Source organism: Manis javanica, chromosome 8 (assembly GCF_040802235.1).
Source record: "Manis javanica isolate MJ-LG chromosome 8, MJ_LKY, whole genome shotgun sequence".
In the NCBI taxonomy this organism is placed as follows: domain Eukaryota; kingdom Metazoa; phylum Chordata; class Mammalia; order Pholidota; family Manidae; genus Manis; species Manis javanica.
Window position 1 is genome coordinate 24,277,606 of NC_133163.1, and position 25,585 is coordinate 24,303,190.

Consider the following 25,585-nt stretch of genomic DNA (forward strand, 5'->3'; position numbering starts at 1 on the left):
AGTCCTGCCTGCTCCAGCCTACTGTCAGGATGTCTATACCAGCCATGACTTCTTTCTGCACTGCAGACAGGCCAGTTTACACCCATTGTCTTCGTTTATAGGTATCCTGGGCACCAGGAGTCTGGCTCTCCAAAGCATCTAGGCCCTAACCCACTCCCTCCTTTGCCTAGCAAAGTGCCACTGTGCCCCTAGAAAATACTCCTTCACCCCCAGCCCACTCTGATGAGCAACTGAGTCACTGGATCCCAGCCAGCTGAGCAACAACCTTTAAAGTGCTTCTCTAAGTCACTGCCTGCCGAGCTCAGCTCCTGTCCTGACATACTTCAGGACCTGGGGACGCTGGCTTAACAGGAGAGATAATTATGTTTTCCCCTTCACTCACTCCTTTATCAGTCAAGGAGATGAGAAAGGAGAAGCGTTCCAATGGAAGAAACACTCCTGCGGTATTTACTCATGCTCTTTAGTGCTAGCCAGCTCCCCCTGCCCAGCACAAGCCCTGGGCTGCACCCCTGTTATCTGATGCCAGCTACTACACGCTGCCCATCTTATCCAATGCCAGGCTGCAATTCTCCTACTGCATCCCCCAAAGCTGTCAACTTCTCTACAAACTGTAGCACTACTGCCTTTCAGATGACTTACACGTGAAGGACAACTGCCTGCTCTGTGGAGGGGTTGCCCCTGTGCCCTGGCCTCAGCCCTTCCGCAGAATGTCACTCCGGCGGGCTCCACGGCCCATAGCTCTAGTACATGGAGAAAGGGGGAGGGGAGGCAGGGAAAGCCAGGGGGGCCTTAAGTCTCAGAGACAGGGCCTTGAGAGCTTCCAGTACAAACATTTCATTCATTTGTTCATTCAACAAACTTTTATTCAGGACCGACTGTGTCCTGAGTTCTGTCGCAGGTACTGCAGACATGGAGACCTACAACCCAGACCAAGTCTCGGTACTCACAGAGCACACCTGCCAGCAGACATCTGACTCACTTGTAATGACACCTGCTTTACCCTTACATTGCACAAGGCACTGTCTCAGATATTCTCTGTATAATCCTTAGTTAAGTGGCATAAGCATCTGTAATCTACAGACAAGGAAAATGGCAGCTGCACAAGGTTAAATGACCATCCCACAGGCAAGGCACAAATTCAGCCCTTCTAACCACAAAGCCTTGCACCCTTCCTCAGGCCTCTCCCAAGGCAAGAGGTAACAGGGCACATCTTGGCATTGACACAAACATTAATCCTATCAACTCAGTCCTGGGCATCATCACTAGAGGGAGAAAATACAAAAAAAGAAGACCCAATCCCTGACCTAAAGGAATCTACAGTCTAAAGAGAGAGAAAGACATTTAACCAACTATGGTCTGTGACAGGAATAAAGAAAATAGAGTGATTAAATTCAAGTAGGAAGATATCTCTGGAAGGATGAACAGAAAATAACAGTCGCCTCCAGGCAGGAAAATTGGGCACCTGAGGAACGGAGATAGAAGGATCGTTTCGTATGTTCAAATGTTACGTATTTTGAATTGTGTGCTATGAATCTATTTCCCATTAAATGACACTCTGTGGATGCAATCAGCCAAATCTTGAATGTGGAAAATTCTACAAGATAAATGATCTGGTTCCTTCAACAAGCAAATAGCTAGAAAAAAAAAAAAAAAGAGGAGGGAGGGAGGGAAAATATTAGAGATGTTATAGATTTGAAAAGATTTAGGAAACCAAATCTTTATGCAAAACATGTACCTTGTTTGGTTCTAGATTTGAACAAAGTAACTTTAAAAAGACATTTTTGCGACAAGGAAGGTTTGAATGTAGACTAGCTATTCGAGGTTATTAAGGAATTATTGTTAATTTTGTTAAGTATAATGATGGTATTGTAGATCCTCATCTATTAGAGACATATACTGAAGTATTTACCAATGAAGTAATATGATGCCTGAGATTTGCTTTTAAATACTTTGGTAAATAAATAAATTTTAAGAATGAATGAGTGAATAAGTAAAGTGAGGAAGAGATGAATAAAACTGGCAAAATATAGATAATTTCTGAAGCTGGATAACAATTCCATAAGAGTTCATTATACTATTCTTTCTGCTCTTATTAATGATTGAATTTCTATAATGAAAAGTTTAAATTAAAAAAATTTTAATTAATTATTCCATCCACTTAGGATGATTGAGACAAAAATCATAATAACAGAAAGGAGGTGTTTCAGCTGAGTCCAGAAGGATGAGTAGGGATTTTCTAAAGGGCAAAAGGCATTCCAGGCTGAGCAAAAACACACAGATCTATCACAAACCTCTCTGAAGGAACCAAAGGTATCTACATGTGACCTTAAACTTAACTTATATCCAACAGAAATGCCCTCTTGCTTGATGTCCTATTCTGTGGACATCTAGTCGTAGCATCAAAATCAACTACCCTAATCCAAGTGAGGACAGTGTGTGGGGCGGACAGCTCCACTCAGAAGCCTACGAAAGGCCCCAGTGTAGCCGTCAAAGGACAGAGAAGCAATTAACCTCTTTCAATTGGGTTTTGCCTGACAAAACAGTTTGGAAGCCAGCTGAGTTATCTCAGGGAGAGAGCCTTCATCCCTCCTTAGTCACCCCAGACACTTGTGCTGCCCAGAAACACACCTCCCTGCCAGTGCCTTGTAGATTAATAACCTCAACGCCACAGGATCCAGCTTGATGTCAACCTGGCAGCCCAGCCCATCAGCAGTAAAATACCTCCAATGAGGAGATCCTCCCCTCTCTCCTCCCAAGCCCCCAACCTCAATCCCCACACAGCCCCTGCCCAGCTCCAGCTGAACATGGGAAGCTTGCTGGCTTTGCAGCCACATCGGGACTTATCCAGTCCTGGCCTAGTTCAGATGGGTGCCAAGAATTCCTTACCTTGGATCGAAGCTGCAAGTACTCTTCTGAGCCATAGGGGACACTCCTCAGGGACGTGAGGTAGTCATAACTGATGACAGCTGTCTATGAACCAAGAAAAATAAAGGCTTAGCACCACATCAAACATTACTCCTCGGCCCAAGCCCTGCAGCTGTAGGCCTCTGACACAGGTGGTTTGTCTATAGGAGTACAGTCCCTAAGATGCCCTGCCCCTAGATCTTAGCCTAGCTGGCTTTTTCCTGACAATCAGGGCTCTGCACAAAAGCCAGCTCTGCAGAGAGCCCTGATCTGAAGTTGCCCCACCTACCAGGAACTCCCAGTTGCTTATCATGACAAACCACCACCCAAAATTACCTTGCTCATGTGCTTCCTTGTATATAAACTGTCTCCCTTTCAGTAGAATTTAAGCTCTATACATTCAGGGACTTGTCCTTCCTGTTCATCACCATACCCCCAGCACCTTTTGTAGTGTCAGGCACATAAGCAAATGCTCAGTAAATACTAGCTGAATGAATGTGTTGGATAAACTTATCCCACCTCTCTGTATCCCAAACAAATATCATTTTATATGTACATTTGCTTTACTAGCAGAAGTTTTGGTTCTGGGCTCCTTGTCCAAAACTCCAGGAGAAATCCCTCTTATCCTTGGAGAAGAAGAAAACTACAGGCTTTCAGATATCTCAGGCATGGATTACCTAGCCCAACCTTCCCTTTCGGAACTGAGCAACTGAGGCCCCTAGAAATTAAAGGATTTATAAGGCTGATATTGAGAGGAGTCCATTCCTTTGTCTACACCCCCAACTTCATTCCATTTGACATAAACTTGCTTGACACAAACTGTGTCAAGGCCAACCGTGAGTAAGTCCTGATCAGTGAGCAGTGCACAAGGCTGATAAGACCAGAGCCCTAGCCTTTAAAGAATGCACAGCCAGGTGGCTGGTTTAGAAAGTGCTGGTTGATACCTTCCTCCTTCATTTCCAACTGCTCAAATCCCTGAGGTTCCATCCAGCCCTGCCTTCCGCAGGGCACTCACCCTGACTCCCAGCCCACAGTGCTCACTCCTGTGTCTGAGGTTCCACAGCAGCAGGCACCTGAGTCACACACCTTGACCCAACATATGGTTTTAGATTGTCCTTTGGCCCATTCACATAAGCACTCCTCAACCAGAAGTCCTTCAAAGCTGGGTCTAGGTGAGACAGTTCATTTCTACCCGTCACAACACAGAAGACAATGCTGAGCCAAGGCACTCAAGAAACACCTGGCAGTCATTTCACATTCCATGGCTTGTTTATCTATTGGTCTTCCTTGATTCTATGACGCAGTTTCCCTGAGAGCAGGCACCACATCAGTGGCCTCCCCTTCTGAGCCAGGCTAAAGAGGAGACCTGGTAACACTGAGACTTCAGGACATGTTTAGACAACAACCCAAACAGACTGTGCATCAGAGCACATCCACACCAAGGGGAAGAAAGGAAGAGCTCCTCCTGCAGCAGAGGAGGAGAGAGCGCATGAAGCACGTAGCAACCTACCACCACTGGGGCAACGACAGAGGCACATCTGGGACAGTCGCTTTCTGCAGAGTTAAGAGAACATGATCACACTGCTACGACATTCCTGAGCCAATGGAAAAAACCTCTGTCAAATATTCTATTCAGATTCTGTTAGCTTGGGGACTGGAGGGGATCGCCAAAGTTCTCTGAGGTCTAGAGGCTCTAAATATGAACCCTGCATCAGGCACCATTCACACCAACTCATTAGAGAGAAGTCAAGTTTTCTGGCAGAATTTAATCAAAGCTGCAAAGTCTTCTTTCCATGTGCATTTGCTGAGCAGTGCCACCCCTGAGTCTGTCATTACAATCAGATACAAAACCTTACATGTAAAGGCTTGGGAACAGGGGCCCTGTGCGATTCCATTCTGTTTAACTTCAGGATGGCTGAGTATGTGCACATGGGACTACAGGTGCATGAGGGTGCACACCATGCCCAAGCAACTGCAGAGAGGGAGGTCTAAACATGCACAGGTGCAGGTGCATCTCCACAAATGTGTGACCAGCATGTCTACCTGTTACAAGTATGAACACCTGCAAGTAATACTGCAGGTCCTCTGCTACTCCCCAAATAAGAAAAACCTACCGTAGCAACTGCCCTGCCCACCCGGACAGCACCAAAGTCATTAGGGTCGAAGTACTTGTTACTGTAGAGGTAGAGGCCAGAGGCAGCAAGAGCCATGCTGGTCCATGAAGCAAGCTTGAGAGCCCTTCTGGCCATGTCCTCAGACCCTGCAGAAGGAAAGACGAGAAAGAGGAAGAGTTCAGCTTCCTAGTTAGACAAAGATTCAAATCCAGGCTCTGCCACTTAGATTGTATGACCCCAGGTCATTTTCTTAAACTCATTTTTTTATACATATTGTACTTTTTTTTAATTTTTATTAAGGTATTATTGATATACACTTTTATGAAGGTTTCAAATGAAAAAACATGTGGTTACTACATTTACCCACATTATCAAGTCCCCACTCATACCCCAATGCAGTCACTGTCCATCAGTGTAGTAAAATGCCAGATTCACTGTTTGCCTTCTCTGTGCTACACTGTTTTTCCCTGTAACCCCCCCACACTATGTGTACTAAACATAATACCCCTAAATTCTCATCTCCCTCCCTCCTGACCCGCCCTCCCATACCCCTCCCCTGTGGTAACCACTAGTCCCTTCTTGGAGTTGGTGAGCCTGCTGCTGTTTTGTTCCTTCAGTTTTGCTTCGTTGTTATACTCCACAAATAAGGGAAATCATTTGGCACTTGTCTTTCTCCACCTGGCTTATTTCACTGAGCATAGTATCCTCTAGCTCCAACCATGTTGTTGCAAATGGTAGGATTTGTTTCTTTCTTATGGCTGAATAGTATTCCATCATGTGTATGTACCACATCTTCTTTATCTATTCATCTACTGATGGACACTTAGGTTGTTTCCCTATCTTGGATATTGTAAATAGTGCTGTAATAAACATTGGTGTGCACATGTCTTTTTGAATCTGAGAAGTTGTATTCTTTGGGTAAATTCCAAGGAGTGGGATTCCCGGGTCAAATGGTATTTCTATTTTTAGTTTTTTTTTGGAACCTCCAAATTGCTTTCCACAATGATTGAACTAGCTTACATTCCCACCAGCAGTGTAGGAGGGTTCCCCTTTCTCCACATCCTCATCAGCATTTGCTGTTTTCAGTCTTTTCGATGCTGGCCATCCTTACTGGTGTGAGGTGATATCTCATTGTGGTTTTGATTTGCATTTTCCGGATGATTAGTGATGTGGAGCATCTTTTCATGTGTCTGTTGGCCATCTGAATTTCTTCTTTGGAGAATTGTCTCTTCATATCCTCTGCCCATTTGTTAATCGGGTTATTTGCTTTTTGGGTTGAGGTGTGTGAGTTCTTCATATATTTTGGATGTTAACCCCTTGTCGGATATGTCATTTACAAATATATTCTCCCATACTGTAGGATGACTTTTTGTTCTGTTGATACTGTCCTTTGCCATACAGAAACTTTTTAGTTTGATGTAGTCCCAAGTGTTAATTTTTGCTTTTGTTTCCCTTGCTCGAGGAGATGCGTTCAGGAAGAAGTTGCTCATGCTTATATTCAGGAAATTTTTGCCTATGTTGTCTTCTAAGAGTTTTATGGTTTCATGACTTACATTCAGGTCTTTGATCCATTTCAAGTTTACTTTTGTGTATGGGGTTAAACAATAATCCAGTTTCATTCTCTTACATGTAGCTGTCCAGTTTTGCCAACACCAGTTGTTGAAGAGGCTGTCATTTCCCCACTGTGTGTCCATGGATACTTTTATCATATATTAATTGACCATATATGCTTGAGTTTCTATCTAGGCTCTCTAGTCTCATCCATTGGTCTATAGTTTTGTTCTTGTACCAGTACCAAATTGTCTTGATTACTGTGGCTTCGTAGTAGAGCTTGAAGTCAGGGAACATAATTTCCCCAGCTTTATTCTTGCTTCTCAGGATTGCTTTGACTATTCGGGGTCTTTTGTGGTTCCATATGAATTTTAGAACGATTTTCTCTAGCTTGTTGAAGAATGCTGTTGGTATTTTTATAGGAATTGCATTGAATCTGTAGATTGCTTTAGGCAGGATGGCCATTTTGACAATATTAATCTTCCTATCCATGAGCATGGGATGTGTTTCTATTTATTGGTGTCTTCTTTAATTTCTCTCATGAGTGTCTTGTAGTTTTCAGAGTATAGACAGTCTTTCACTTCCTTGGTTAGGTTTATTCCTAGGTATTTTATTCTTTTTGATGCAAGTGTGAACGAAATTTTTTCCTGACTTCTCTCTCTGCTAGTTCATTGTTAATGTATAGTAATGCAACAAATTTCTGTGTATTACTTTTGTATCCCATAACTTTGCTGAATTCAGATATTAGCTAGTACTTTTGGAGTAGATTCTTTAAGGTTTTTTATGTACAATATCATGTCATCTGCAAACAGGGACAGTTTAACTTCTTCCTTGCAATCTGGATGCCTTTTATTTCTTTGTGTTGTCTGATTGCCGTGGCTAGGACCTCCAGTACTACGTTGAATAGAAGTGGGGAGAGTGGGCATCTTTGTCTTGTTCCTGATCTTAAAGGAAAAGCTTTCAGCTTCTCGTTGTTAGGTATGATGTTGGCTGTGGGTTTGTCATATATGGCCTTTATTATGTTGAGATACTTGCCCTCTATACCCATTTTGTTGAGGGTTTTTATCATGAATGGATGTTGAATTTTGTCAAATGCTTTTTCAGCATCTATGGAGATGATCATGTGGTTTTTGTCCTTCTTTTTGTTGATGTGGTGGATGATGTTGATGGATTTTCGAATGTTGTACCATCCTTGCATCCCTGGAATAAATCCTACTTGATCATGATGGATGACCTTTTTGATGTAGTTTTGAATTTGGTTTGCTAATATTTGTTGAGCATTTTTGCATCTATGGTCATCAGGGATATTGGTCTGTAATTTTCTTTTTTTGTGGTATCTTTGCCTGGTTTTGGTATTAGAGTGATGCTGACCTCATAGAATGAGTTTGGAAGCATTCCCTCTTCTTCTACTCTTTGGAAAATTTTAAGGAGGATGGGTATTAGGTCTTCACTAAAAGTTTGATAAAATTCAGCAATGAAGCCTTCTGGTGCAGGTGTTTTGTTCTTAGGTAGTTTTTTGATTACCAATTCATTTTTGTTGCTGGTAATTGGTCTGTTCAGATTTTCTGTTTCTTTCTGGGCCAGCCTCGGAAAGTTGGATTTTTCTAGAAAGTTGTCCATTTCTTCTAGGTTATGCAGTTTGTGGGCATATAATTTTTCATAGTATTCTCTAATAATTCTTTGTATTTCTGTGGTGTCTGTAGTCTTTTTTCCTTTCTCATTTCTGATTCTGTTTATGTGTGGAGACTCTTTTTTTCTTGATAAGTCTGGCTTAAGTTTACCTATTTTGTTTATTTTCTCAAAGAAGAAATACTGGATTAGGAAAAAGATAATGCAAAGGGAAAAACAACAGAATTATAAAAAGTTCTGAGTCAGAAAGAGTCAAACAAGGACAGAAAAAGAAACAGAATAGGTAGGAAAAATAGAAAGTATAGATGGAAGACAGTAAAATTAACTTCACATATACAAGTTATATTAAATATAAACAGAAAAGATCAACTACATGCTGTTCTGAGAAACTATACAAAATGTAAGTTAAAAGAATGGAAAAAGATGTACCTGTAGGTACTTACAAAAAAGAATAAATAACTGTGGCTGTATTATGAGGCATGAGTCAAAATCAACTTTAAAGAAAATGAAGACAAGGCTGTTTGTAGTAGATTCCATTCAAAGGGGTGAACAGAAAGGCATAGAGTCAGGAGGGGATGGTCACAGACTGAGTCCAGAGCAGAAACAAATGGTGATGGCCCAGGTCTTCTTGTTGTGTCTGCAGGGGTTTGCATCTGCAGGTGGCAGTTGTTTCATTGATTTTTTCTATTGTTTTATTCTTCTCAATTTTATTTATTTCTGCTCTAATCTTTATTATGTCCCTCCTTCTAAAACTCATTTTCTTAAACTCATTTTCTTAATATCCATTTCCCCATTTGTAAAATGGGATGTTACCTACCTCTGAAGTTGCTGATAAAATGAAATCTGATAGAGATATAAAATTCTTAGTATAGTACCTGGCACAAGACAACTCTCAAGGTCATTATTCCTTCAGGAGTGCCAGGCATTGTTCTAGGCACTGGAAGGAGAGTGAACAAAACAGACAAAATTCTTGCCCATGTGGTGCTTACGCTCTAGATGAGATGACAGATCATTAGCAAACAGACATGTAATATATTAGAACAGCAGCTAGTGTTAAGTGCTAAGAAGAAAATCAAAGAGGGTAAGAGAAAGGATAGTGAATATGTGATAAAGGATGCTATTTTTATATAGATTAACCATCATTATGTGTAACTATTATATCAACATGTACACACAGTTGTCATGAGCTCTCTGTGCTTAGGGTAGAAGTGGTTAAAACCATAGCCAAAATGGCAGCTAGTCAGAATCAGCCAGGTAAGCTCTCTGTATCTGGCTGATTTTCAGTATATTTATTTCAGTTAGAATAGACTGCCCCTCGTCTAAACTGTGAGCTCCTTGAGAGTGAACACGATGACTTTGGTACTTTACCCACTCACAGTCCCACAGGGTGCTTTGCAGTTTGGGAGTCAGTGTCTACCTGCTGATCTGTTTAACCAAATCCACACTCCAGGTCAGTGAATCAAGTGGGCTCCTGGCTTCCCTGATACCTTTCCCCACCAAACCTGTACCTGCTCAGTTCACCCGGTGAACTCTTTGGCATCACTGCACCCAATGGCCTGCCTCCCCTTCAATTTGTGGGAATTCTGTAACAGACTAAAATCCTTGACCACAGCTGCAGCTGCCAGTGAAGAAGTCCCGACCAGGACAACTGCCACCTGTAGATGCAAACCCTGCACAGACACAATGGGAAGACCTGGGCCATCACCATTTGTTTCTGCTCTGGACTCTGTCTGTGACCATCCCCTCCCCGTTCTATGCCTCTCTGTCACCCCTTTGAATGGAATCTACTACTACAAACAGCCTTGTCTTCATTTTCTTTAAAGTTGATTTTGACTCTTGCCTCATAATACAGCCACAGTTTTTGTTTTTGTTTTTTGTAAGTACTCACAGGTACATCTTTTTCCATTCTTTTAACTTACATTTTGTATAGTTTCTCAGAACAGCATGTAGTTGATCTTTCCTGTTTGTATTTAATATAATAACTTATACACATGAATTTAATTTTACTGTCTCCCATCTATGCTGTCTATTTTACCTACCTATTCTGTTTCTTTCTCTGTCCTTGTTTGACTCTTTCTGACTCAGAACTTTTTATAATTCTGTTGTTTTCCTAACCCAGTATTTCTAAAGTATGGTCAGAGGAACACCTGCAAAATCAGCCTGGGTGTCTTTTGAAACTGCAGATTTCTTCATCACATTAACAAAATGAAGGATAAAAAATCATATGATCAGTTAAATGCAGAAAAAGCACTTGACAAAGTTCAATATCCATTTATGATAAAAACTCTCAGCAAAGTAGGTATAGAGGGAATATACCTCAACATAATATAGGCCATATATGACAAACCCACAGCTAGCTTCATATTGAACAGTGAAAATCTGATAACTTTTCCTCTATACTCAGGAACTACACACAGAACCCCATTCTCCCCACTTTTATTCAACATAGTATTAGAAGTCCTAGCCAGAGCAATTAAGCAAGAAAAAGAGATAAAAGGCATACAAATTGGAAAGGAAGAATTAAAATTAGCACTGTTTGCAGATGACATGTTATTATATATAGAAAACCCTAAAGACGCTAGCAAAACAACTGTTAGAACTAATAAATGAATTCAACAAAGTAGCAGGGTACAAAAATCTGTTGTTTCTATGCCCTAACAACCAATAATCAGAAAGAGAAATTAAGAAAACAATTCCATTTACAATTGCATCAAAAAGAATAAAATACCTAGGAATAAATTTAACAAAGGAGATGAAAGACCAGTACACTAAAAACTGTAAGACACTGATGGAAGAAACTGAAAATGACACAAGTAAGTGGAAAGATATTCCATGCTCATGGACTGGAAAAATTAGTACTATTAAAATGTCCATACTACCCCAAAGCAATGAACAGATTCAATGGAATCCCTACCAAAGTTCCAATGGCATTTTTCATAGAAATTGAACAAATCTGAATAACCCAAAAATTTGTAAGCAACCACAAAAGATCTCGAACAGCCAAAACAATCTTGAAAAGGAAGAACAAAGCTGGAGAAATCATGCTCCCTGCTTTCAAATTACATTACAAAGTTACAGTAATCAAAATGGTATGGTATTGGCATAAAAACAGACACATGAATCAATGGAACAAAAAACAGAACCCAGAAATAAACCCACACACCCCATGACCAATTAATTTACAACAAAGGAGCTAAGAATACACAATGAGGAAAGCACAGTCTCTTCAACAAATGGTGTAGGGCAAACTGGACAATCACATGCAAAAGAATTAAACTGGACCACTATCTTACACTATACACAAATATTAACTCAAAATGGATTAAAGACTTGAACATATGACCTCAAACCATAAAATTCTTAGAAGAAAACATAGGCAGTAAGCTCCTTGACATCAATCTTGGCAATAATTTTTTTTAATCTGACACCAAAAGCAAAAATAAATAAGTGGCACTACATCAAACTAAAAAGCTTCTGCATGGCAAACGAAACCACTGACAAAAATGAAAAGGCAACTTACTGAATGGGAAAAAAATATTTGCAGATCATATTATCTGATAAGGGGTTAATATCCAAAATGTACAAAGAACTCATACAGCTTAGCTGTAAAAAGACAAACAATCCAATTAAAGAACGGACAATTTGAACATCTCTCCAAAGTAGACATACAAATAAATGGCCAATAGGTACATGAAAAGATGCTCAACATCACTAATCATCAGGGAAATGTAAATCAAAACCACAAGATATCACCTCATACCTGTCAGAATGTCTATTATAAAAAGACAAGAAATAACGTGTTGGCAAGGGTGAAGAAAAGGGGACCCTTGTGCACTGTTGGGGGGAATGTAAATTCGTGCAGTCTCTATGCAAAACAATATGGAAGTTTCTCAAAAAGTTAAAAATAGAACTATCATATGATCCAGCAATTCCTCTTCTGGGTATTTAGCCAAAGAAAACAAAAACACTAACTCCAAATGATGCATACACCCCTATATTCATTGCACCATTACAACAGCATGACATAGAAACAATCTAAATGTCTATTGATGGACGAATGAATAAAGAAAATGTGCTACACACACACACACACACTGGAATACTATTCAGTCATAAAAAATAATGATATCTTGCCATTTTTGACAACATGGGTGGACCTGAAGGGCATTTTGCTAACTGAAATAACTCATACAGAGAAAGACAAGTACTGTATGATCTCACTTACATGTGGAACCTAAAAAAAAGACAAACTCATATACACAGAGAACAGATCTGGTGATTGCCAGAGACAGTGGGTGGAAGGTTGGCAAAATGGGTAAAGAGGATCAAAAAGTACAAATTTCCAATTATAACATATGCAAGTCATGAGGACGTAATGTACAGCATGGTGACTATAGTTAGTAACACTGCATTGCATATTTGAAAGTTGCTGAGAAAATCCTAAAAGTTCTCATCATAAGAAAAAAATACATTTGTAACTGTGTGTTCAAGGATGTTAAAATAGATGTATTATGGTGATCCCTTCTCAATGTACACAAATATTGAATCATTATGCTGTACACCCAAAACCAATATAATGTTACATGTCAATTATACTAATAGAAAAATTTAGTATCAATAAAAATATTTTTTAACCCACAAAAATGCAGATTTCTGAGGTCCACCCCCTGCTGCACTGAATCACAAACTCCAGGGATCAAACTCAGGAATCTATATTCTAATAACATAATAGTACTACATATGCAAACTAAAGTTTGAGAACTACTCTTCTAAGTATCTTCTTTTTAATACAGAGAGGCTTCATGCGGTCAAATCCATCAGTGAAACCATGCCCAAAAACCAAGGCTTCCAAGTTGATCCTACCTACTCCCAACCCCAGGTGACTGCATTCAACCCACCAGTATGACTGCAAACAATTAACTTTTAAAAAATAATTTAAGAAACTCATTTTTTTCCTAAACACAAATGTTCTGGCCCAACTCCTGGGATTGGTTCCTAACCCTGCACAAAAAATGTTTGTAAATTACAACCTTGCTTTGTCGCATACTCTTTATTTTCTTTATATTCTCTTTATTTATGAAAACTGCTCATTCTGCAACACTTTAGTAAGCCAAGGGTTTACTCAAGTTAAGCATGCTGAGGGCATGCCTGCCAGGCCGGGGTTGAAGTGCTGATACAGTCACTTACCACAGGGTAAGCAGGACAAATGGCTAACTCCCTCTGAATCCCGTGACCTTGTCTATAAAACAGGGATCCTAACAGCAGTGCCTACTTGATCTGGTGGTAAGGAACAAGCAAAGCATGCAAAATGTTAAGCAAGGCACCCACATACACAGTAAGAACACAGGGGCAACTACTATGACCACACTGTTACTGTTATGGTCCTCTCCTCACCCTATCATCATTATTATTATTGTCACTGTTATTTCCTCACCAATGCCATGCTTTGGTTAAGGATCTTATCTACTCCCCTGCCTGTCAGCTTCCAGAGGACTGCTGCACATTGCTTCTAACACCCTGCAAGCCCCCGCCTAACCCTCCCTTTTCACCTTGTTCTCTACACTGTCGCCTGTAGTATTTTCTATCAAAAGGGACAGCATGCTTAGATCACCCTCTACCTTGTCTCTGCCAAGATACAGGTGCCCAACTGGACCCAGAAGCAGGCCTTAAATTAGGCTGAGAAGCCTCAGCTCCTTTCACACTTTCCTTTTTCAAGATCATCAGCATGACAAGGTCCATGAGATGAGGGGTGGTCCAGGGACCTTCCTTGTGGGGTCTACAGAGAAGCCCACATTAAGAAGGTGGTATGGAGCATCTGTAGCCAGGAACTCTGGAGCAGAGAAGAATACCAGCTCCACTGCTCACCAGCTGTGTGACCTGGAGCAAGTCACAACCACTTGGAGCCTCCATGCAATCATCTACAAAGGGCATTAATGTTAGTACCTATCTCACAGGTCATCATGAAAATCAACAGAGACACTACTTTAACATCATGCCCAACATGTTCAGCATGAGACTTTCCCTTAATGTTATTTTGAATTTTATTTCTTCTTCTCTGAAAAGCTGAAGAGCTTGGGTGGAAGAACTCCAAACACATCAGGGATCAGCATTTGATACAACCTTGTACAATTAATAAAGGTGGGGAGGAAAGCCATCACATCTTGCCTGAACCACTCAATCATCCCCCCTTCCAAACTGACCGTCCCACCAACCTTCACTTTGGACTTACCCTCATCCTAACCCACACTGCATTCAGATAACTCCTATATCCCCACCACCATCCAAAATGTCAAGGAGGTCAAGGCCCACACCATTTTCAATCTACCTTTCCAGCTTCAATTCCCAAAATATCCCTCCACCCTCAACCCCCTTCTATTCCTTTATGAAGCCTTCTATGAGTCAATCTCTCTGAATCTGTTACTCCTTCCTCTCTGGTCTTATTATGCACTGCTTTTATCTCTAATGATCTGGTTCCATCTGCCTGTTTCACTAAATGCAAAAGGCAGCATTTTTTAATTAATTAATAAGTCTGCTGATAAATAAATGATTGAACAAATGACTGAGTACATGTTCCCCAGTCTATTCTGAAACCTAAGTCCACTGAGCATTGCTCTGCTCTCCACTCTCCAATGGCTCCCACCTCACTTAGAGGAAGAGCCCATGGTCTCCAAGGCCCTATGTAATCTGACTCCCCAATGCCCCACAGGGTCTCAGGCCTTTCCACCTTCCCCTTTCTCTCCTGCCTAGAACAGGGGTGAGCAAACTATTTCTGGAGAAGGCCATATACTAAATATTTTTGGCTTTGCAGGTTACACTGTCTCTGTTACAACTACTCAACTCCTCATTGTGGTGCAAGACAAAAAGCAACCACAGACAACATGTAATGGGTGTGGACCTCAAGCTATAGTTTTCCAAGCCATGGCTTAGCACATAGTAGGTGCTCCAAAAGTATTTCCCGAATGAATGAATCAATGAATCGATAAACTATATCCCATGAAGGCCATGCAGAGCCACTAACAACACAGGTCCCCAGATAGACTCACACACCCAGGGCTGACGACTTGAGAGCCAGCCTCTCCTAGTCACCTCCAGCACCACTTCCCAGCCCTTGCCTCCTCTAAACCCCAACCTCTGGTGCACCCTCCTCCCAGGACTGCCCCTGGAGGCACTGAGGCCACCAGCAGCCTTGAGAGGTCTCTGGATGGGGAAGTGTCAGCAAAGCAGATGCAACTCCCAAGACACAATTTTAATGCAAATGTCCTCAGTAATAAAACAGGTGGAAATTGAAAAACATAAAATAGATGATATTGGAGCCAAATTGTGTCTAAATAGACCAGAGCTGAAGTTTTCCATAAGGTGTCAATGAGTCTTTAACATGCAAATGAGTTGCTTCCCTCTGGGTAGCTTAAAAGATCCTGTCAGCCGTGAAATATGACTGTGGTTGAAAAACACCTTTCATTATTAAACCCTTTCCTAATACATCACCTGTCCTGTTCTGTTTGACTTTATGACTTTCCCCTGAGTTCTCTCTCATAAGAGCACACACTTTCAGGGAGGTAGGGGAAGGCCTGAGGTCACCAAGACCCTAAAACCTAATCATTAGATAAAAATATTAGCAACAACTAACCTCTGCAAAGCCCTTTGCGCTCATTATCTCATTAGATATTTCACACAACCCAGTGAGATGGGCAAATATTATTACCATCCCCAGACAGAAAAAAGGAAACCAAGGAGCAGAAAGGGTGGCTGCTTTGCTCCAGGTGGCTCAGCTAGTAAAGGGCAGAGTAGGAGCTTGGGCCCTTCTCTTTATAGAGTACATGACCTCCTTGACAGGTATTCCCAGAATCTCCATTCACAAGTTCTTACCGCTGTTCACATGATTCGCATCAGTAGTAACCGCATCAGTCATTCTGGGCTTGGACTATGATTTCTGACCCTCTACCAGCCCCCAACAATGCCAGGCATGTGGAAGACACTGCTTGGAGCTCTGGAAATCCACTACTTGTCACAATATCAAGTAAAGCACCTCATTGAAACAACCAATTACAATCTATGAAACATTTAAGAGTACTGTTACTGTCAAATCTACAAGAATGAAATCCATCTCACTAGACCACAGGAACACCCCAGCAGGTCATGAAACAAGACAACAGGACAGTATGGCAGTTCTACAAAACGGAAGTTGGTGGTCACATGACAGGTCCATTCCCTGGACAGAACTAAATGGGGCTCTAAACCCTTACTGTTCCTGGGCCAGGAAGCAGCTAGGCCTTTTCACTTACTATCCACCTGCAGCCCAATGTCCATGCCACATTCTGGGACAAGAAGCCTGGAATCACCTCCCCCTGCTTGGTATATAGGTGAAAATAGGCACAGAGGAAAGGTACTCGAAGTTCTGATTTCATTAATCCTAGGAAGTGACCACAGCTTCCTGCCATTTCCTAGAGAAACTATTAGGTAAATAAGCATTATTTCTTCTGGTCTGCTCCCAAGACTGGAAAAGACCCAACAATACCCTCGGAGATAGAGAGATTAGGTTTTCGAGGTAAGCTGGTTACTGATGTGGATAAAAAGCAAACAAAGTGATGATACCGTCATGTCTCGAGACTGGAGAGATGCTGAGTCTATGCCAGGGACCACCTAGTTGGCCTGAGCAGGTTTACAATCTGCCAAAGGTAATGTTTGACGCCCAAAAGGTAGTCAAATCAATGTTAATTAAATAAAGAGTCCCTGACTAATGCCAAGGTCCCAGAGTAGACAGGGGAAACACATGAAAATCTGTATATCAAGTAATCTGGGGGGGAATTAACAGTGTTCAAAGTAATATGCACGTGTTTACTAACTACAAAAGTTAAACCGGCAAACAAGGACAGAAAGGCCCATAACCAAGTGTGAAGAGTTAGTGCTTTAAGTTCATGGGAATTTTTTCCTAAAAACCGTAGTATTCAGAAGTATGTCCCCAGACCTACTGAATCAGAAACTTTGGGAATGGGGTCCAGCATTCTGTGTTTTGTAACAAGCCCTCCGGGTGATTCTTACTTTTGAGAACCACTGCATAAGAAAAGACACAGATAAAATCTAATTCACTTTTAACTTGGCAAATATTTCTTAAGTACCCACAAAATGGCAAGCATCATGGAGCTGGATCGATAAATACTTGTTGAACTGAATGACTTCCTGGTTAATATAAAGTAAATGACACTTAACCTGGGGAGAGGGCTGTACTAGGTGTCTTCTAAAGGCTGCTCTCCATACCCGGGCTGTCATCAGCACACGTTTAGGAAGGGCCCTGCGAGGCACTGGAGATAAGGAGCGCTCTGGAGCACTGGGCAGATACAGGCAGAAGGTGGGGTATCTGCGTCGCGCGCTGCTCACGTCCGGATCACTCTCCAGCCCCTGCCGCCTGCGACTCGGGGCCCAGAGGCCACCGTGGGGTGAGGACGTCTGGCTGAGCCACCAAACGTCCCCCCAGCTCAACTCTACCTACGCGCAGGACTGCGCCCCCGCAGAAGCCACTCCACACCTTCCCCCCTGGAGAACGAGGGGGCGAGTCTCCGCAGAAGGGGCGGGCACTGCCAGTCAGGCGAACCACGTGGCCGCGCGCCGGGCGTCAGGTGACAAGGTCACCGGCCAGTGGGGGCGGGGGAGAGGCTTCCTCCCGAGGACCTCAGTACAGGCGAGCACCAGGCTTGTCCACACTGGCTCCCCTGCGCGGCCCGTGCTGTGCAACCTTTGGCTCCGCGCGGGCCTCCGAGGGGCTGCCCCTACTCACCCCGAGGGAAGCAGAGCCGCAGAGCCCGGCTTCCCACCGCCTCCACGTCGGGGATTCCAAGGGAACCTTGCTGTCCACCACTCCCTGACCGCGCTCGGTTAAGCCGAGGCGCCGCGCGGCCTGCCGGGACTTGTAGTTCTTGATTCCCTAAGCAGGAGGACGCGGGTGGAAGATCCTCCGGGGCAGAGTCGGAGAGACTACAAACACTTTACCTGTCAAGTGGCCTCTTTTGCCAGGGCTGCGGACAGAGAATCTTCTTGAAAACTTGTTTTCCAAAGGCTTTACAAATAGGTCATAGATTCGTGTTCAGTGGAAGTTTTGGATTTTTAGAACAAGGAAATTTACTGACAACTGATGGACGTTAAGAATGCGCCTATAAACCTTAAGTTACCTTTGACCTCCACTCATTTGCTCATTGACCTCTGCTTATTAGAATATTTATGAGATGTAATCTGGGGACATTCAGCAGACATTCATTCATTCTACAAACATCCCTTGCACTACCCAATTCCAACCAAATTTCCAAAAGGATTTTTTCTGGACTTTCACAAGCTAACCTAAAAATTATATGCAAAAATAAAGAGCAAAACATAGTCAAAGTACTCTTGAAGACGACTAACATGTTTTGAGAAGTTTCCATATATCAACATTTATTATTAAGCTCTAACTATCAAGACCATGTGGTATTAATAGAGAGATAGGCAGAGGGGAAAATGGAACAGCCCAGAAAACCCAGAAACAGATCCAGGCATATATGGAATCTTGATAAATGACAGAATTGGGGTTATAAATCAATGGGGAGAGAAGGATTATTCATATGAGCTGGAACAACTATCTGTTGGGTATCTAACAGACTCCTAATTCACAAAACTAATTCCTTGTAGATTAAAGACTTTAAAGGAAAAAGCAAAATCAGAACTTATGAAAGAAAATAAAGGAAAACATCCTATGGTTTCAGGGTAGGGTTTATTAAATGCCGTAAGTACAAACTGTATAGAAAACTTTGATAAATTGGGCCACATTAAATTTAAGAACCTCTCTTCACCAGAAGGATAAAGACAAGCCACAAACTGGAGAAGACAATTGCAGCCCAGAGATAGTGTAGAGTTGCATAATACAGCCCCTGTCACCTCAAGTTTGCGCTGTATAGATGTTAAGACAGAAAATGAATAATTTCTAAGTGGTGTGAGAAGTGTCAGGATAGAAGTAGGAGCAAAGTAATTACAGGAAAACAAAGAAGGGAGCATTCATTTTGCCCAGGAGATTTTGAATGCTCCAAAAACTAAGAACTGGCTGTAGGCTGGGAATTAAAGGATGAATAAGGGCTCCCAAGAGAAGGGTGTTGGGGAGCAGCCCAAGCACAGGAAAAGTCATATTAAAAAGCATAAAGATGCAATAGAATACAGCAAAAGACATAAAGATACTGAAAGATGAAAAATTTTAAACCATAGACAAAAGAGTAAATATATTAAAAACTTAATGTGATTACTCCAGTTGGACCTTAAATTTAACTATGAAATTGTTACTAGCAGGGTAGCAGTTAATCCTGAGAAATGGGAATGGGGGAGATGGGATTAGAGTACTTTCAGTTTACACTCTATGCTCTTTTGTAATATTTGAATTTTTTATAATGAATGTGTATATAACTTATAATTAAAATGTAATTATTTAAAATTTTTTAATTTAGCTAACTTCCAGTTCAACATGGTATGCTAACTATAGTCTGAGGTCTGAGCCTCTTTAATTCTTAGAAAGCTCCCCCAGTGATTTTAATGGACAGCTTAGTGGAAAGGCTCTGAAGAGATGGTTCATGCAGTGGTCAGGTGGATTGAGAGCAGTGGTTCTTGGGCACATAACCTCCCTAGGCCACACCCCGGACTTCTTAAATCCATTTTCTAGGGGTGGACCCAAATATAAGTATTTTGTGGAGTCCCCAGAGATCTCAATGCACAGCCAAGGTTAAACACCACTGATTTACAGTCAAAGAATCTTGTTTGAATTATGTGACTTCAAGCACATTCTCTAATTTGGCAGAACTGTAGTTTCCTTCTTGATAAAATTTGGTTACCTTCTTGATGAAAGATATTAGGAATTATCTCCCCTACCTACCTCAGAGGTTCTCATGAGGATCAAGTGAGATGGTAGGTGTCCTTGGGAAACTGGCTATTACTGTGCAAATGTGTCCCATCACACTTAAAAGAAAATCCAAAACTTTACCCAACCCACCCAGCTCTGTCCAGCTGTTCCCACTCCCTCTGTCTCTAGCCTCATCTCCCACCCTTCTCTCATCTCTACTCACACCACTACAGCCAAACCAGCTTCCCTTCTGCTCCTCAAGCTGCGAAGCTGGATGCCTCCTTGAAGCGCTTACACTTAGTGTTCCCCTATAACTTCAAAGGTCTGCTCTGTCCCAGCAATCTGTTCTCTGTTCCATTGTCTCCTCTCCAGAGAGACCATCCCTGATTACCCTTATCTAACCAACACCATCCCTCCACATTCCCTGAGACACACCCTATCCCCTCACACTGTTTTATTTATTATAGTATGCATAAATGCTTGAAATTTTATCATGTTTGTTTAGATGGCTTCTATCTGTCTCCTCCACTAGAATATAAGCTCCATGAGAGCATAGATTTAGATCCACAGTGCCTAGAACAGTGCCTGACACACAGCAGGTACTAGGTGCTGAAGATGTAATGGTGCATAAAACAGGCAAAGTCCCTCCCTTGCGCACTATCTTTTGGCTGGGGTGGGAGAAGGGGAGACAGACAATAGACAAGCAAAGAAATAACAGGATAGTTGCATGATGTAATAAACCTTGTGAAAGAAAAAAGCACGAGGTGTGGAAAGAAAAAAAAAAGAGGAGTTAGAGACCAAAGATGGTGTCTTACTAGAATAGTCAGACAAGGCTGCTTTGAGGAAGATGCAACATGATGGGTAAGGAAATCAGTCATGGAAAAGATAAAGAAGCATGTTCCAAGTGAAGGGAAAAGCAAACGCAAAGGCCCAGGGGTAGGAAAGAGCTTGGCATGTTTGAAGAACAGAAGAAAACCAGTGTAACTGAAACAGAGAGAATGATGTGGGAGGAAGTAGGAGAGACAGGTAGGAGCTGAGCCACACAGGTCCTGAGAGAGCTCAGTGGTTTAGATTTTAGTCCACATGCACTAGGAAGCCACTGAAGGTTTTAAATTGAGATAGAATGACCAAAAATGCTAAATAGAAAATGACTGAGCAACCAGAGCCATAAAAGATGTTAAAACCACAGAACAACTAAAATATTTCAGAAACTGCCAGGGTCCTGCATTGCTGGAGCAGCAAGGCCTGTGGTTGGAAAAATCAAGTATTTAAAATGCTGTCCCAGAGAAGTTTTCATGCAGGATGCTGTGTTTCTTGTCCCACCAGAAGCGGACCATCTGGGAGAGATCATCACACACCCAACCAGAGGAAAACCAAGAGAAACCAAAGCTCAAAGTTCTTTCTTAAGGCAATGAGAAAAGATCACTTCAGGGAACATAATAAAGGAACTCTGTTCTGTGCAGGAAGGAGAAGCCTTAGGATCTGTAGTGAACCACAAAGCAGAATTGGATCCCCAAGGCATCCCAGAGGTGATCACCACCATGTGTGGGGGTCAAATCCACAGCAGCAGAGGAAGAACAAGGTGGAGGGCCAAAGCTCGCATTTTAGGACTTGCGCTGGGCAGAGAATGATCTGGGTCCTGAGTTCTACTCAGGGACAGAACTTCAGGGTCCAGCTACCGAGAGGGCAATTTAGCATTTGCCAGAGAATTGGCAGGTCAGTCTATATGCCATACACATTTGTGTGCTAGAGTGGAAGAGCAGACAATCTGGTGGGAGAGAGAGAGCAAGGCCTGCTGGCTCTGCACACTTCTAGGTATCAATGAACATGGCATGGAAGCATGCTTGGCCTGCCCCATGAGGTGGTCAGTCTGGTCGGGACTTAATTGATGGAAGGCTAAAGGGATTTTTTTTATATACCTTGGAAGAAGTAAATCAAGGTAAGTTATATGGAATTAATTTCTAAGCCAGGGATTGGAGGGACATGGAGAACAGGAATTTCTTAGTCTTTTTCTGACTGTCTGAAGAATCCCACAAAAGGCACAATACCTGGGCCACAAAGTTTTCTCTTCTTTTTCCAGCTTTATGGAGATATAGTTGACTTACCCTTCAGTTTTCTTATCTGTCATAGGGAGAGGAAAAAAATCCTTCTAAAAAATAGCTGATAGGAGAGATTCAAGATGGCGGCATGAGAGGTGAGACAGAGAACTCCTCCCAAAATCACAAATAGAATGAAAATATAGTTAATTAACACAACAAACCCTAAAACAGCAACAAGAAAGAATGCTGCACCAGACTGCACACAGACCTCACTGAACAGAGCAAACCTCAGGAAACAGGGTAACTTACGAAAGTCTTAATCCAGTGGTGGCAGGAGGAAGAGAAATGGAGCAGGGAGTGGGTGGAAGCCTGGGACTGCTGAACACCCAGCCCTGGAGCTCTCCTTTGTGAGAAGAAAACTATATTGTATGGTGTTCTGGACATTGGGGAGCTTGGACAAGCAGAGTGCTTGAGAGACTGAGATTCCAGCCATTTGTGGAGGATGGGATCCACATCTGGCTGCTCTATGTCAGAGGAAAGGCAGGTGGTCTGAGAGGCTTCCTAGAAGCAAGAGGGCTACTGAAGGGGTGGGGTGTGCACGGAGCTTGCTGCGCAGGGCAGGGGAGAGCAGGACAAGGTTGTCTGAGGGTGCTCTGCCCAGCTGGTTGGGAACTTTGGGGAGCTTCAGGAGCTCCATCCTCCTGGCTGCCTACTCAGCTCCAAGGCCACCCACAGTGATACGCAGCCTGCTGCGCCTTCCTCCTAGCCTGCCAGCACCAGTTCGCAAACCGGCAGTCAGTGTGCTGGCATCAGGCCAGCCACAGGGAGGCCCTGCCTACAACAGCTAGAGAAGCAAAGCTCAGAGGCTTACACCCGTGTGCTCAGCCCACTGGCTTTGACACTGGAGACAGGCACTGCAGGCAGGAATTAGGAAACAGATGTTTCCTCCCCCAAGGCACCAGCTCTGCTCCCCTATGACTCCCAACCTCACTCCAGGGGCTGAGCAGCTCCAGAGACTGGAGCTTCTGGGCACTAGTGGGCACCACACAGAAATATGAAATGTCAAAAGAACATGGTCCAGACCAAAATCTCACAAACCCCAGAAAAAGGGCCAAATGAAACTGAACTCACCAATCTTCCAGAAAGACAGTTCAAAATAAAAATTAAAAACATGCTTATGGAGGTACAGAAAAATATTCAAGAAATCAGGAACAAATTTAAGTCAAAGATTCTATCAATAAGAAATTTCATATCTGAAATGAAACATACAATGGAGAGATTTAAAAGCAGATAAAACATAGCAGAGATGGTAAATGCAATAGAAATTAGAGAAGAGGAATACAAAGAAGCTGAAGCACAAAGAGAAAAAATAATCTCTAAGAATGAAAGAATATTGAGAGAACTGTGTGATCAATCTGAATGGAACAATATTCGTATTATAGGGGTACCAGAAGAAGAAGAGAGAGAAAAAGGGATAGAAAGTGTCATTGAGGAGGTAATTGCTGAAAACTTCCCCAGTCTGGGGAGGGAGATAGTCTCTCAGGCCATGGAGGTGCACAGATCTCCCAACACAAGGGACCCAAGAAAGACAACATCAAGACATATAGTAATTAAAATGGCAAAGATCAAGGATAAAGACAGACTTTTAAAAGCAGCTAGAGAGGGAAAAGAAGATCACATACAAAGGAAAACCTATCAGGCTATCATGAGACTTCTCAACAGAAACCTTACAGGCCAGAAGGGAGTGGCATGATATATTTACTGCAATGAAGCAGAAGGGCCTTCAACCAAGAATACTCTACCCAGCTAGGTTATCATTTAAATTTGAAGGAGGGATTAAATAATTTTCAGATAAGAAAAAGCTGAGAGAATTTACCTCCCACAAACCACCTCTACAGTGCATTTTGGAGGGACTCCTATAGATGGAACTATTCCTAAGGCTAAATAGATGTCACCCAAGGAATAGACAAAGAGTACAGAATATGATTCATAATATACAATGGAGGAGGAAGAAAAAGGAGGAGGAAAAAAAGAACTGTTAGGTTGTGTTTGTAATAGTACATGCAGTGAATTAAATTAGACTGTTAGATAGTAAGGGAATTACCCTTGAACCTTTGGTAACCACAAATCTAAAGCCTGCAATGGCAATAAGTACACACCTATCGATAATCACCCTAAATGTAAATGGTCTGAATGCATCAATAAAAAGACATAGAGTAACTGAATGGATACAAAAACAAGACCCATCTATATGCTGCCTATAAGAGACTCACTTCAAACCCAAAGACATACACAGACTGAAAGTAAAGGGATAGAAAAATATATTTCATGCGACTAATAGTGAGAAAAAAACAGTAGTTGCAGTACTTGTATCAGACAAAATAGACTTCAAAACAAAGAAAGTAACAAGAGTCAAAGAGGGACATTACATAATGATAAAAGGGTCAGTCCAACAAGAGGATATAACTATTGTAAATATCTATGCACCCAACACAGGATCACCTACATATGTGAAACAAATACTAACAGAATTAAAGGAGGAAATAGAATGCAGTGTGCATTCATTTTCAGAGACTTCAACACACCACTCATTCCGAAGGGCAGATAAACCAGACAGAAAATAAGTAAAGAGACAGAGGCACTGAACAACTTATTAGAACAGATGGACCTAACAAACATCTACAGAACACTTCATCCAAAAGCAATAGGATACACATTCTTCTCAAGTGCACAGGGAACATTTTCAAGAACAGATCATATACTAGGCCACAAAAAGAACCTCAGTAAATTCAAAAAGATTGAAATTGTAGCAACCAGCCTCTCAGACTACAAAGGTATGAAACTAGAAATAAATTACACACCAAAAAATGAAAAAGCACACAAACACAGTCCAGAATAATCAATGGATCAATGACCAAATAAAAACAGAGATCAAGCAATATATGGAGACAAATGATAATAATAATTCAACAACACAAAAATCTGTGGGATGCAGCAAAGCCCATGCTAAGAGAGAAATATATAGCAATACAGGCCTACCTCAGGAAAGAAGAACAATCCCAAATGAAAAATCTAAACTCACAAGTAATGAAACTAGAAAAGGAAGAACAAATGAGGCCTAAAGACAGTAGAAGAGGGGCATAATAAAGATCAAAGCAGAAATAAATAAAATTGAGAAGAATAAAACAATAGAAATAATCAATGAAAGGAGGAGCTGGTTCTTCAAGAAAATAAACAAAATAGATAAACCCATAGCCAGACGTATCAAGAAAAAAAGAGAGTCTCCACACATAAACAGAATCAGAAGAGAAAATGGAAAATTCACTACAGACACCACAGAAATATGAAGAATTATTAGAGAATACTATGAAAAATTATATGCCCACAAACTGGATAACCTAGAAGAAATGGACAACTTTCTAGAAAAATACAACCTTCCAAGGCTGACCCAGGAAGAAAAGAAAATCTGAATAGACCAATCACCAGCAAAGAAATTGAAT

At 41.8% G+C, this 25,585-nt stretch overlaps 1 protein-coding gene across 9 annotated transcripts in view; it reads right to left on the reverse strand.

Moving 5' to 3' along the window:
* ADCK1 (aarF domain containing kinase 1) overlaps positions 1-18,078 on the reverse strand; it is a 209,577-nt gene extending 191,499 nt beyond the window's left edge. For 8 of the 9 annotated variants that reach the window (XR_012133740.1, XR_012133738.1, XR_012133739.1 and 5 more), the window contains exons 1-3: positions 17,971-18,078; positions 5,019-5,164; positions 2,887-2,970 (exon numbers count right to left, since the gene is read on the reverse strand). Coding sequence is in view for 5 of the 9 variants with exons in the window: in XM_073242070.1 (XP_073098171.1) it covers positions 2,887-2,970; positions 5,019-5,153 (219 nt within the window). In the remaining 4 variants the exon portion in view is untranslated. Of the gene's footprint in view, positions 1-2,886; positions 2,971-5,018; positions 5,165-17,405; positions 17,936-17,970 lie in introns of those variants that run through there. The other variant, XM_073242067.1, reaches the window with a different exon arrangement.
* Between the last annotated feature and the right edge of the window lie 7,507 nt (positions 18,079-25,585).